General features: G+C 36.4%; 2 protein-coding genes and 1 pseudogene across 2 annotated transcripts; 1 reads left to right on the top strand and 2 right to left on the bottom strand.

The window, feature by feature from the left end:
- Positions 1–1614: 1614 nt before the first annotated feature.
- Positions 1615–3336, bottom strand: LOC103932440 (60S ribosomal protein L32-1). The gene is made up of 4 exons (XM_009342050.3): positions 3210–3336; positions 2978–3072; positions 2001–2182; positions 1615–1905 (listed from the first exon to the last, which is right to left on the bottom strand). The coding sequence occupies exons 2-4, from the start codon at positions 3065–3067 to the stop codon at positions 1776–1778; spliced, it is 402 nt and encodes a 133-aa protein (XP_009340325.2). The 5' UTR covers positions 3068–3072; positions 3210–3336; the 3' UTR covers positions 1615–1775.
- A 5000-nt stretch (positions 3337–8336) lies between these two features.
- Positions 8337–9041, bottom strand: LOC125480358 (histidine-rich glycoprotein-like). Its single transcript, XM_048591103.1, has one exon. The coding sequence runs from the start codon at positions 9039–9041 to the stop codon at positions 8337–8339; it is 705 nt and encodes a 234-aa protein (XP_048447060.1).
- A 1966-nt stretch (positions 9042–11007) lies between these two features.
- Positions 11008–12752, top strand: LOC103961419 (annotated as a pseudogene).
- The last annotated feature ends 691 nt before the right edge of the window (positions 12753–13443 follow it).

Raw genomic sequence — 13443 nt, 5'->3', positions numbered from 1 at the left:
GACTTGCTTGACAAGTTCATGTGAAAAGCACGTGAAATGCAGGAAAAAGGGTGACCTATTAATGAAGTTGCAACATAAACGATCTACCTGCGTGTTTTTGGTTGACAGATATTTTATGCTTTTCACATACTGTACACTTTACCATTCACATACACAATAACAACAACGAAATTCAAAGTTATATATATAATCTAATATCTCAAGAGCAATCTAGTAATTAAACCAACCAAAACGCACCATACGGAACTTGTACACAACAGAGTACCTTGGTTTTTTATATTTTGATTTTCGTTTTTGTTACGTTAAAGAAAACCGAGTTCTAAACTTATTCTAATCCTACCCGACACTTCTTTAGAATTACGACTTGAACTATCTCCAAAAACTTTTGATTCTTCTTTTTCGGAAGAAAAAAAAGGTATCTTTGCTTACTGTTTTTTTTTTTTTTTAATCGGCCGAATTTGGTTAGACATGCTCATTATTTTAAGGGTACATTTTTGTTCATCACTCTTAGACGATGGTAATGTGCATCGCCTTATTTACCATCATCAAAATTTTAAAATTCATTCAACAGATAGAAATTGAGTTATGAGCATCACCGAATATGGTGAGCAAATTTATTCCCTTATTTTGAAAGGTTATAGCTCACTATCTCAAGTATGGCGGAGTACTTTTTCCGGAATAAGAACACGAATATAAGGATTTCACACATCATCTTCTCCAATTAGGATGGTTACTTTTGTTTGTTGTAGACTTTTGCTTTAAATACGTGTGAAATTCCCCATAAAATATGTAAAAGAGCAAATTATACTCTCATGTATTTTTAGACTAGTTGGTTTTTGTCCTTTAAAAATTGGACAATAACAAAGTTTCAAAGTTCTGATAAAAAAAAATAAAAATAAAAAAGTTACAAAAAGTTTCGAAGTGTTTTTTTTTTTTGGTCAAACAATAGATTTGTTAGATTAGAGAATCGACGGAATTTGAACCTACGCTGTGGTGCAAGAGCAACACTCATCTCCAGTAGTGGAGGGCCACTTGCAAAGTTTCAAAGTGTTATACCATTGACTTTGTCCGTTTAACTTCAAGTCAATTGCTATTTCTTAATGCGTCGTTCATAGGACATATTTTTGTATTTACATAGACACTACATTGGTGTTAGGTGAATTCACAAATGCATTAAACACAATAACTAAGAACTTTTGCAAAGAAAACTCGAACATACTCGTCGATCTGTGTTTTTTGAAAACAAACACATTGATTTATTTATTAAATTCAACAAACACATTGATTTCTTAATTAAACTAATCTTGGTAACGTAAGCACGAAATTTTCCGATGTACCTGTCCAGGGAAATAAAGGGACAATAATTTTGAATTGCTTTGGTCTTGTGGGCCGGTGATGAGGGTTTCGGGCAGGCTAGGCCACTTTTGGAAACGCAAGGTTGCCAGGTACGTCCATGATACAAAAGATACAAAGTGGAATTAACCCAAAAATACATCACGAAAGTCGCACTGCCTATGCTTTAACACAATGGCCTTTTGGATGGCAATAGTATTGGTCTTACTTTGCATATTAAAAAGAAACATACTTTGCAAAAATGTGGCAAAATCAAACAGATTGGTAGAACTTCAGGTCATCTAACATGACTAGCTTAGTAAAATAGTCTAGATTCAACACTACCGAATCGAAAACAAACTGAATAAGATTTCTCCCAAAATTCCGAAAACTAGCACAGTAGGAAACACACATAGCAAAATAAACCATAACAGCTGCAAGGTTCACTCATCCTCCTGGCTGCGCAACCTGGCAAGTTTGTTGGTAATAACAACATCCAACTGGGCTGCACGCTCGACGATCTCCTTTCTCTTCCTGGTGGAAATGTTGTGTGCTATCTCAGCACAGTAGGTCCTGCAGTTACATTAGAGAAACAAAGGGTGAGAAAATTCTAATGTGTACATGACAAGTGGAGACTGGACTAGTAATTTAAATGAATGGTTTCATACCTGTTGTGCATCATTAGAAGTTCAACCTCTTTGACATTGTGCACGACAAATTTCTTGAACTTGTTAGGCAGATAGTGACGAGTCTTCTTGTCTGACCCATAGCCAATGTTGGGCATCAACGCACATCCCTTAAACTTTCGCCTGACACGTGAATCAATACCCTTGGGCCTTCTCCAGCTTTCCTGCCATAAGTAAAGTAGATACATTAAAACAGAGCAACTTAATACCAAGGCTCCAGGAAGCAAACATGCACAAAGAAGTATGCATCTCCTAAAACAACAATATCGAACCACTTGATCACCCTACATGCATCTGACTATCGAAGCACACGGAGGCAGCAACATGGTTGCTTAACAGGCCATACTATCTACCCTAAACACAGAACAGTTGAATAACAATTTCATCGCCAACTACGCAAAAGATGCACAATGAGATTCATCACCTCATGGCAAGTCATTTTTCAATATTTCTCACATTCTAATTCAAATTTCAGCCACCTAGATAAAAAAAAAAAAAAAATCCGAACTGCAAACAATACTATGGGTCAACCCAACTTCTGGTAAGTGCAGCGAAAACAAAAACCTTGAAGGTTGGGAGAAACACATTTTACAACTACTACACACAACATCACTAAAACAATAAAGCACCGATACAGTAAAAATAGTTTCAGACACCTCGCATTCAAGATTTAAGTTTAACTTTCAACTTACCCAAGTCATCACAAGCAAATACATGTGTGATAACTAATATTCCCATCCTTAACTTGCAGATATCACCAGATAATCCAAGTTTCGATTAAGCCCAAATTGCCCAATACTTAACTGGTTAAGAATTTAATAATCCTACTCAAATAACCCAATTAAAAATTCATATCCAAAACTAAACAATTTCTAATACATTAGAGGCATCAAAACTCCAATGATTCAATTAATTGAAAAAATAAACGAAGAGAAATGAAATGACCCAGAGACTCATACCTTGACGCAGTGCTTCCTGTCACTCTGGGGCCTCTTGAAGTGGGTCTTACGCTTCTTCACAATTTGCTTCTTCAGCAAAGGGACTGCCATTTTTCCTGTCACTCAAAATAACAACAGCAAATTCACGCGTTCAGTAAAATTAAATTAGGGGGAAAGCGCAAATAACCATTGTTGCAGATATTAGGTCAAGAAAAAGCTTCGATTTTTCGGATCAAAGATTAGGGTTTCGAACCTGATTGAGACGAGGAGCAGTATGGTGCTTGGGAGTCGAGAGAGAGGCACAGAGACAGCTAGGGTTTTAAGCGAGGGAATATATATGGCATAGCTGCAATCTGCTGCATGGGTACCGCACGTTAAGATTATTATTGTTTTTGGGCTGTAAGAGAAGCCTAGGCCCAATCAATTTATTAGTGGTGGAGTTGGTCCGCAATTACCCTCGATCATAAATTAAAAGTAGAGAATTAGTATTAGTATTTCAAAAATCTTATTTGGCATTTCAAAATTTTCTATAATTAGAAGAAAAAAAATACACTTGTGAGGAGTGTAGAATGAGATTTTTGGAGTGCTAATAACAATTCTCTAAAAGTATAGGGCCTTTAATTTAGGGAATCTTAACATTAAGGACATTTTACCCCCTATTCACTTACAACATTTTTTTGTTCTTTTGATTAAAACTTAAAGTTTTCAAGCCATTTTCATTAGTTTTCCACTTAATTTATACGTTTCTTGGAACTCGATTACGATTTCACTTTGCCTTTTGAAAATTATGACACACCCTGATCCGAGATATCCGCTTGGACTTCAAATTGAGCTGTGCTAGCTGACACCATGAAGGTGACGAAGCCATAAAGTGTAATGATGTGGAAATATGAGTAAATTTAAATCTAAAAGTGCCTAAATGCAGTGCGCATGTGAGCGAGATTGAATCCAATTCACACGTACATAAGTAAAGTATAGTAAATGTAGGATAAGAATTATACCATCAAAGGTACTCTCCTATACCAACATTTTCCAAGAATCCTCGTCGACACAAAAGCTCTGCTACTGAAACTTGGAGGGGCGAAAAATAAGGGTGAGTGGGCCTAAAAATAAAGCTTTGTTAAAACCTTTTCAAAAAAATATAAACTCTGACCATAAAACAAGTATAGTTTCCAAATATATACGCTACATATAGTATAAAAATACTTACCGTAAACGATAATATCTCAAAGTGCAATCAGTCTCAATATTGCCGTGTATAAGACATATAATACTTGATAATCACAATATCTCGTATAAACGAACATATCATATCGAATGCTCATCGACATATGCTGGCACATGAGTTCATACAGAGGTATTCTGACATGAACAAGACTGGGTGTAAAGAAATTATTTACGCTCTAGTACTACAATCATTTGAAGATTGGCGCTATGCACATCACATACAAATCCTAATTGCTTATAGCAATCTAGGATGAGACTAGCACCTACAATGGATCCAAAGTGAGCGTACACGTGAAGACTAGCTCTGGCCCGGGCGAGTACTAACACCAGTGTAGCACACGATGAGCAAATAATGTAAATATGATCATGCAACAGTAAATCAATAGTTCTAGTTGACATAGTACTGTTCAGTAAAATATCATTCATGGCCGTAAATAAATCCCATAATAATTCACATACTTATGCATCCAAGAGGATTTAGCATAATTCCGTAAATTTTATCATTTTGCTAATTCTTATAAATGGTAATCTAATCTAGACATAACGTAAAAATTCTTTATGAATATATAAATGGAAACTAAATAAATATATAATATTTAAAAGTAAAGGCACGCTCGCAAATCATGTCATCGAGTCGAACCCATCTCGTGGGCTTCGAAGATTGTTGCAATGCATTTCACCTAGAAATGAAACCATTTACACTAATATATAACATATTAATGTAAATTTCCGTATACGGCTAATAAAAGATCTATTTTTAAAAAGTCGAATTTCGGAAAATAGACAGCAAATTCGGATTCAACATGTGAAGAAACCTAAAGAGTAACCTTGAGTTCCTCCACACGCCGCCACAAGGTAGCTGCACAGGCAGCCACACGCTGCATGCACCGGCCACCATGCACGCCCATGCGCCTTCATTGCGATTTCCAGGTTTTTGCAGGTTTTTTAGCTAACTTCCAGAACTATTTTCTAGTTCAAATCTCAACCAATTTTAGTGATTCAAGACTCAAATCAAAGCTAGGAATATGAAAAACAAAACCGTATCCAAATGGGGCCGAGTTGTGGTCGTTCAGGTCGAAAAAAATTGTCTGAAAATGGCTCAGTGGCCACGATCTCACTTCCCAGAAAACTGGGAAATCTCCTCCTTGATGGTCTTGCGTTCCCAGCTTCAGCACGACAACATTCAAGTTCATAAATGAGACTAGATCGATCTATACTGAAGGTTTGAGGGAATCCCAAAGCTCACCTTTGTTAGAAACGGAGAAACTCGCCGGAAAATCCCATGAACAACGATGGTGCGACAGTGAGGTGTAGTGTCTCAAGTTTGGGTTGGATGTTCACGGTTGAGCTTACACAGAGATGGGGAATAACACGGCGTGGTGGTGGTTTGATGGTTTGGCTCGCCGGAGCCGGCGAGTGATGGTGGTTCGGGATTACAGTTCACAGAGAGTGCAGAGATGAGAGAGAGAGAGGGATGAGCGAGCTCGAGGCTCTGTACCCTCGATTCTGGCTTCACAGATGGGTGGTGATCTGCCGTGTCGCTGATGGGTGTCGTGGTACTCCGGCGACTCTGCACTTGCAGATAGGGACAGTGATACAGAGAGTTTGAGAAGTAAAGAGTTATAGTGAGGGCTGAGAGAGTAAGAGAGGTGAGGTGGCAGTGAGGGGGATGAGAGAGTTGAAGAAAGAAATAACAAAAATGAGAGAGTTCCGAGGGATAGGGAGACCTGGGAGAGAGCCGCGAGGGAAAGGGTGGGGCGTGGGCCCTATTGGCTCACAAAACAAAGCCACAAAAAAAAAAGAAAATATTTCCCTTAAAATTACCAAATCGCTTTTAATGTTCATAGTTTCTTAAAATTTTGTAGTAATTTCGATTTCGATCCACATGCACCTAAGCGTTTATATCGTCGAGTACTTCGAGAATACAATAAAATAATAGCTCATACACATCATCAAATGACGGTCAACGAAAGTCAATAATTTTTCCCATAGGGGCATTTTCATCAATTTATTCTTTTAAAATTAATAAAATCGTAAAATTAGGTACATGTCATTACAATTAAAAGTCGTCACTTTACTTCTTAAAACTTAGTTTTGATTCCACTTTACTCCTTGAAATTCAAAATCCGCCCCTTTATTTCTTAAAACTTAAAATTTGTTTTCCATTGCCTTGTTTCTATTTTTTTTTAAATAAGTTTATCTATTCAAAATTTATAATTTTTTTTTGGTCATTCAATAGATTTTGTTAGATTAAATATTAGATTAGTCACTGACGGAGTTCGAACCCACGCCGTCATGCATGCAAAGGTTCAACTTATTTCTGATTGTAAATAGTCACTTGCATTCAAAACAAATGAATTGTAATGAGTACATGCCAAATTTTCTCCTGAAATAGTGAAAGGAGGAAAAAGAACCATCTTCTCTCTTCAACAGCCACCTAACATAAGAAATATCGATATCAATGGAACTAAGGACAAAGTGGCTAGAGATGGAGGGATAAGACTGCTAGAGATGGAGGGTCAACTTATTTCTGACTGCTAGTTTTCTTTCGTGTATGATGATTTTTTTAGTGCTAATAGAAACTCCAAAGAAAATATCCAACATATAATGCCTACAATTGATTTTTCACATTTCTGAATCTTAACATAGAGATCAAAGCAAAAAAAGCTTTGCTTTCTGAAGTATGAGTAACTTGATTACAGGATGAATCCAACGCAGTTACATTAGATTCAGGGTTATCCGCATATATTGTAGGTTAGATCAATCGGCAAACTGCCACGAGCAACTAATAGTCTAATACTTTGAATAAGTATTATGATACTTAAAATCAAACTGTGTGTTCAAGAAAAGAAAAAAAAAAACAGAGAAGATACAAGCCTACAAGGTTATCCAATCCCAGTTCGAATCTTCCATGCACATGAGTTCGAATCTTTCTTCTAATAGATTAGAAGAGTTTTGAATGTCGCATTGCCAAAAAAAGAGAAAAGATACAAGGTTATCCAATCCAATCTGATCGAATCCAACAAAGTTCAGTTTTTGATTGGATAATGATTCAATTCAATCTGTGTGTTCATGCGTGACTTCTGAGCTTCTCTGTATGATTTTTGACTTAAACAAACAAGGAACAGACGATCATTAGTAATAAGAAATCTGATAAATATGATAGAATACTAGAATCGTGGAAAGTAAATTGCAAATGTGATGACGAACAATGGGTAAAACGCAAGAGTACACTAAGAAAATTTAAAGAACATGAAAATTAAGGAAAGCCTTGCATTATGCATTACAAACTCATCTAGCTAGTTAGATTGAAAGTCTGAAGATAGTTACAGTTAACTAAAAAAATTACTATTTGTTTTATCGGACTTGAAATCTCTTCTATTGACTGTTATGTATTTTGATCAAAATAGAAATCTCTTCTAACACTGGTGACTAGTGTCATACATGAACCCCTAAATGCCAACCAAAGAATAAGAAAATCAGCAAAAGACTCGTAGCTCAAGTGGTTAAGAGTATTCATCCATGTACATGAGGTCCTAGGTTCATTTTCTCCCTCACCACTATCGTTCGTACTAAAAAGAATTGCAGATGCAATGCTACATGTATGCACTAGACATAAATCGGCAATGTCTAGGCATACTATTTTCAATCACATCATATAAGCAACATAAGTCCAATTATACCTGTTAGTCCCATATTTATGGTTTATGTGCAGTTTAAAGTTTTGATTTGTATAATATGCATAATGTTCTCTTGCCAAACAAAGAGATCATTATACTTTCGTGAAGTAACATGAACACATGCTGCACTAAAAAAAACTAAAAAATAAAAAACGAACATATGCATAATTGTTGGTATAGATTCAGAATTTAACATAAATCTCTTATACGAAGATGAAAGAGAAGAGGATCGAAAGTAGAAATTCTGAAACATACCCAAAATTTCTTCACCCATGATGCAGTCCGCTGAAACCCAGTAATAAGCATACTGCATTATACAAAACTACAAATTAAAATGAAACAATTTCAGACTGAATTTAAAATGTTTTTATTCAAAATGAATATACGTAAATATATTCTTCAAATAACTTTTAATAACAGAATAAAAAACTTGAGAAGATCAAAGGAGAAATTTAGGAAGTGAAAGAGTAACCCTACTTTATGAAAACCACAATACCGCTTGCAGGCTTAGGATCATCTACATCAACGCCCCAAAATTCAGTTCCAAGGATTTCAATATTGGTCTTGTTACAATATTCACCACTGTCATTATTGTTGTAGTAACTGTAATCAGGACAATGGGAGCGAGAGTGATGGCCGCTAAAGACGTAATCGTAATACTCGTGGAGGATATAGCGGTGGTGGTTGTAGTTGTAACCGTGGTCTTGGTCGTGGCTATAGGAATTGCTGCTACAGTGGTGTTTATAGTCAAAATCATCGGCATACGGATGGTAATACTTGTTGCTGTAGCCGTCATCGTCATCAAAGCGATGGTAGTTATAACCACTGCCACTATAGTCACTATAGTAGTGTTGATGGCTATAGTTGTAACCATCGTCATAGTGATGGTGATTAAAATCACGTTTTTCATTGTCGTTCTCTTTGTTGCAATGATGGTCATTGTTGTCAATGTCATCGTCGCTGTGGTGGTCTGGGCTATGGTTGTTGTTGTTCATGAGGTTCTCATAGGCCGCTGTGGCCTCTTTGAACTTGAGGGTGGCATCGTCTTTCATGTTTTGGGGGGAGTTGGTGTGTTTGTCCGGGTGATACTTCAATGCCAATTTTCTGTATGCTTGTTTGATTTGTTCTTTGGTTGCACGAGCACTGAGACCTAGTACCTTGTAGCTAGGGTTCATCATATCTTATCGATAGTCTAATACCAAATCGAAAACTTTTGGTTTCAGATTTGTTTTAAAAAAATCCACTTTAATTGTGTTAATTAGTATTTACACAGATATTTGATACTTAGGAAGGAAGCATAATACTTTCCAATTATTTGTAATAGATTTGGTTTTAACTCAAAATATATTCTTTGATTCTTTGAACAATAAATTATTTATGTTTATTACCTCCAAGAATCATCATCATTTATTTGATTATGATCCGAGTTTTACTTGCACCAAAGGCAATTCCACTGCCTTGATGAGCAAGTCCCGACTATATTATTTTGAGATTTTGAATCTCTCTATTTAGGATTTGTACATGTACCGTATTTTATTGTATTTCGATCATTCAAATAATCTAATAACTTATAAAGTGATACATAGGTTAATAGAGAATTTACGAAGTTTTGTTCTATTTTTAGATTCTAATTATTTTTCTAACTGCACTAAGTTTTTTCTCTCCCAAAGTTTCATTGATCCTCTCTCTTGAATCCTACCATTGTAGACCATCAAAACCATGCTTGCTGCTATTTACAACTGATCCATTAAAACTTACAACGAGAATAAAAGAGATTCAACATCCTAGCAAATATTTCACAAAGCTTACAAACCTCAAAAAAGAAAAGAAAAAAAAATGGTTTGATTGGTTTGAGGTTCTACTATGATTGTACTGCATGTTAAGTAATCCCACGAAAGTTTTGGGAAAAGTATAAAAAGCCGAGGTAGCACGAACCGAATATTCAAACCAAAAAATGATTGTAGATAATCCAAAGAGAGAGAGAGAGAGAGAGAGAGAGAGATCGTTTTTTGGGTTTTTGCTTGATATGATTCATCGGATCAGTTTATGTGATTTTTGGCAGTCATAAAAGGTTACAGTTTTAATTGTCTACAAAAGACTAACGGTAGAACAAGGTTAAAGTCTTTTTAGAAAATTAGAAAACAAAATAAACTAATTAAATTTAATGCTAGATGATGTGTCATATTTTAACTCGTTAGATTGTTAGAATGATTGAGATAGAGCGGAACGCGGATAAATGCACAAGAACTAAATGTAGAGACTTGAGATCTGTTATTTTTGTATATCTACTTGGTTTGGTTATGTTAGGGTTATCAGTATTTTCATCGGCGGGGTTGGCTTTTTTTGAGCCCTTCTGTTGTTATATTGTTTTCTTGGTTAGGCCTCAACGATCGTAGGACTTTAAAATAATTTGTAAGGAAAATACCTCGGCTCATTCATTTCAAACCCAGACATTTTCACAATTTTGATTATCACAGTTTAATATGTATACAACAGATATATATATATTTTTTTTGTATATTTGATTATTTGGTTTTGCATAAGCATAAATAAGTGATTCTCACAAAGAAAGTGATGATCAGTTTGTTGACTGGAGAGGAAAGGAGGCAAATCCCAAAAAATATTTAGGAATTAGAGTTGCTGCTCTTACATGTGGTAACTTCTAAATTTACCAAGTTGCGGAGACCTTAATTTATCGGAATAGTAAAGATTAGATTTACTTTATCTCAGTCCTATCCAACCTTCTACTTAAGTTTAAATTTTTATGAACTACATTAGTAATCTGTTAGAATGTTAGAATATGAACATCCAACTCAAAATTAATAGACAATGAGTACTTTAACTAAAAAATAATGGTAAAGTTGGTCAATGACTCATTAATCATTACTAACCACACTATTATTGTCACTTAACTTGCATATTACCACCTGCATAGCAGGCATGTGTGAGAGTTTGTTACAAAAAGTCTCAGTGTAATAAAGGGTGGAACATACTCAATATGTCATATTTAGTCCTGTCAATTTTCCGTTGTGGGATTCTCATGTTCTTCAACAAATGCAATCCAAGATCTTTTAAGAACTTAATGCATGACTTTTATTTTCAACGACTAAAGATTGTTAGGGTGAAACCTCAACTTTCCTTACAATGTGGGGTATTTGTAAATCCCACAAAACTTTGATTTGTAAGGGTGTAAGAAGTAGTTCTATGATGAGGAAATTTGTTCTTAGTTTTTTGTTTGCAGTTGTTGGGGTGCTGATCAACATGGTTTTCTTATCCAATGCCATTAACTTCGTCTCATACTTCCGGTTGTCAATGCATTACTCACCTGCTACATCAGCAAATATGGTGACCAATTTCATGGGAACCTCTTTTCTGCTCTCCTTCGTGGGAGGCTTTATTTGTGACTCACTCCTCACAAGCTTCACAACCTTCATCATCTTCTGTGCAATAAACTTAGCGGGATGCTTTTCTTTCAACTATGTATATGTTTCATGGCATGTTTTCATCTAAGCATGTAATACGAAATTGAATGAGCTTTTCGGTACCAAGTATAGGAAGTAATCTTGCTGGCAATCCAAGCTCAATTCCCACATTTACGACCAGCTGTGAAAGCGAAGCCTTCTCTGTCTCAAACAACCGTTCTATACGTTGGCCTCTATGTATTTGCTGCTGGTATAGCTGGACTCAATGTCGCCTTACGTGCACATGGTGCTAATCAGCTTGATCACAATGATGTGAGGCTCATCTCTGCCTTCTTCAATTCGTTTAACTTTGACATATGCCTTGGGGGACTCATAAGCTCAACTGTTGTGGTTTGGATGGAAGATCACATAGGCTGGAATTGGAGCTTTTTGATAAGAGTTATAGCCTTGAGTTTGTCACTAGTCATTTTCATCATTGGGACTCCGTTTTATAGGCACAAAGTCCCACTGCAGGGAACTCGTTAACATGAATCATCAAGGTAAAACTGAAATTAGACAAAGTACTTTTGAAGACATAGTAGTATCAATTATCAAACAGACTGATGCCACTGGATTTTGATTTTATTTTTTTTAGATGTGTGAATTGTGAAAGGTACTTGTTTATGCAGCTCGAAACTGGAAACCTTCATCGAACGAAAGAGCGGGGAACCAGCGTGCAGTATCTTCAATCAATCCGAACAGAGCGGATGGACAGTCCTATGACAAGCTTAAGTAACTTCTTCTTTGTGCCTAATTAAATTAAGTATTATTAGTACATAATAATTTCTCAGGTTCCCATCTTTGCAGCACAATCATGATGAATTGCTGCCTAGCCCAAGTTGAATCATTCTCAGTGGTACAAGAGAGCAAAATGAACAGAAATTCACGCAACTTTGAAATCACCACTCAGTCCTTAAACGTACCCCCTCTCTCCATCGTGCTTGCTTCAATTCCCTATGCGAACGGTTCCAACACAAAAGTCACATGCTCCAACCCCTTTGAAAGATCGGACTGGGTCTAGCACTGGCGTCTGGGTCAATGGCTGTAGCTGCCCTAGTTGAAGCTAAGAGGTGCAAAGCGGCTCACGATGATGTCACATTGTCTGTCTTTTGGCTAGGATGGCAATTCCTCTTGTTAGGAGTTTGCGACATGCTTACTCTTGGAGGAATGCTCGAGTTCTTTTACTCAGAGGCGCCAAGTACCATGAGGAGTACGTGAACTGCATTGTCATGGTGTTCAATATCTTTGGGGTACTTTTTAAGCTTAGTTCTGGTGTCCATAGCAAATTCAGTGAGTGCAAAATTTGGTAGAGAATGTCTTGGAGGAGATGATTTGAATCATATCCGTTCGGATTTGTTTTGCACACTTCTTGCCATTCTTAATACGGTCAATTTTCTTAATTACATGTATTGGGCTAAAGGGTATTGAGGGATTAGGGATATTCTAAAAATAAGAATTCCTAGAGTTTGTGTGAAGAGTTTCTAGACATTGCGAAACTTTTATGTATCTTGTATGTAAGACAATAAGACTTTTTTAGAATCCAAATGTTTTGCACATTTCACTCCTTATTTTGAGCTCATTTCACACTAGTGGAGTTTTAGAATATATCGATTTGCCATATCAACCCTTAAAAATGGATTTGCATCATAGTTTTGACATTTCTTCATGTATATCTTTTCTTGGTAGGATCAAGGATCATTCGGACTCACATCGTTTGGAAGACAACGTACAAATAGGCTACGAATATTCGGTTGTCTTGTGCACGATCGAACCAAAGAAAATATTCGGTAGACAGCAACCGAGTTGACAAGGTCATTTCTCGTCAACGAGGACTGAACATTACACGACATCTTAGTGGAGATGGTTGTTAAATTATAAGCCCAATGCATAGCTTAATTTATTCTCACTCCCTTAGTGTAAATATATCATGTTTGTTGATGCAAATTTCCATCTTCTTCTTCTTGGACAAAAATGCACCTGCAAAACAATTAACACCTTAGGTTAAGGCCAAGAGCCTCAGTGCCTCACACGCCCGCAATGAAATGGGGGGGTGGGGGGACTTTGGCCGAAGAACCTCCGATGCCAAGAGCCTCACACGTCCGCGATAAATGGTGGGGGG

Source organism: the organism of the source record quoted next, unplaced genomic scaffold (genome assembly GCF_019419815.1).
Source record: "Pyrus x bretschneideri cultivar Hongxiangsu unplaced genomic scaffold, Pyrus_bretschneideri_v1 Contig10, whole genome shotgun sequence".
Classification (NCBI taxonomy): Eukaryota; Viridiplantae; Streptophyta; class Magnoliopsida; order Rosales; family Rosaceae; genus Pyrus; species Pyrus x bretschneideri.
Note: the sequence above shows the minus strand (reverse complement) of the source record. Positions and strands in the feature narration are given on the sequence as shown.

Coding starts and splice junctions, on each gene's coding strand:
- LOC103932440 (XM_009342050.3), bottom strand. CDS start 3,067: ATGGCAGTCCCTTTGCTGAAGAAGCAAATTGTGAAGAAGCGTAAGACC. Junction 2,183..2,977: donor ACAGGAAGCACTGCGTCAAG/GTATGAGTCTCT, acceptor TACTTATGGCAG/GAAAGCTGGAGAAGGCCCAA. Junction 1,906..2,000: donor CTTCTAATGATGCACAACAG/GTATGAAACCAT, acceptor ATGTAACTGCAG/GACCTACTGTGCTGAGATAG.
- LOC125480358 (XM_048591103.1), bottom strand. CDS start 9,041: ATGATGAACCCTAGCTACAAGGTACTAGGTCTCAGTGCTCGTGCAACC.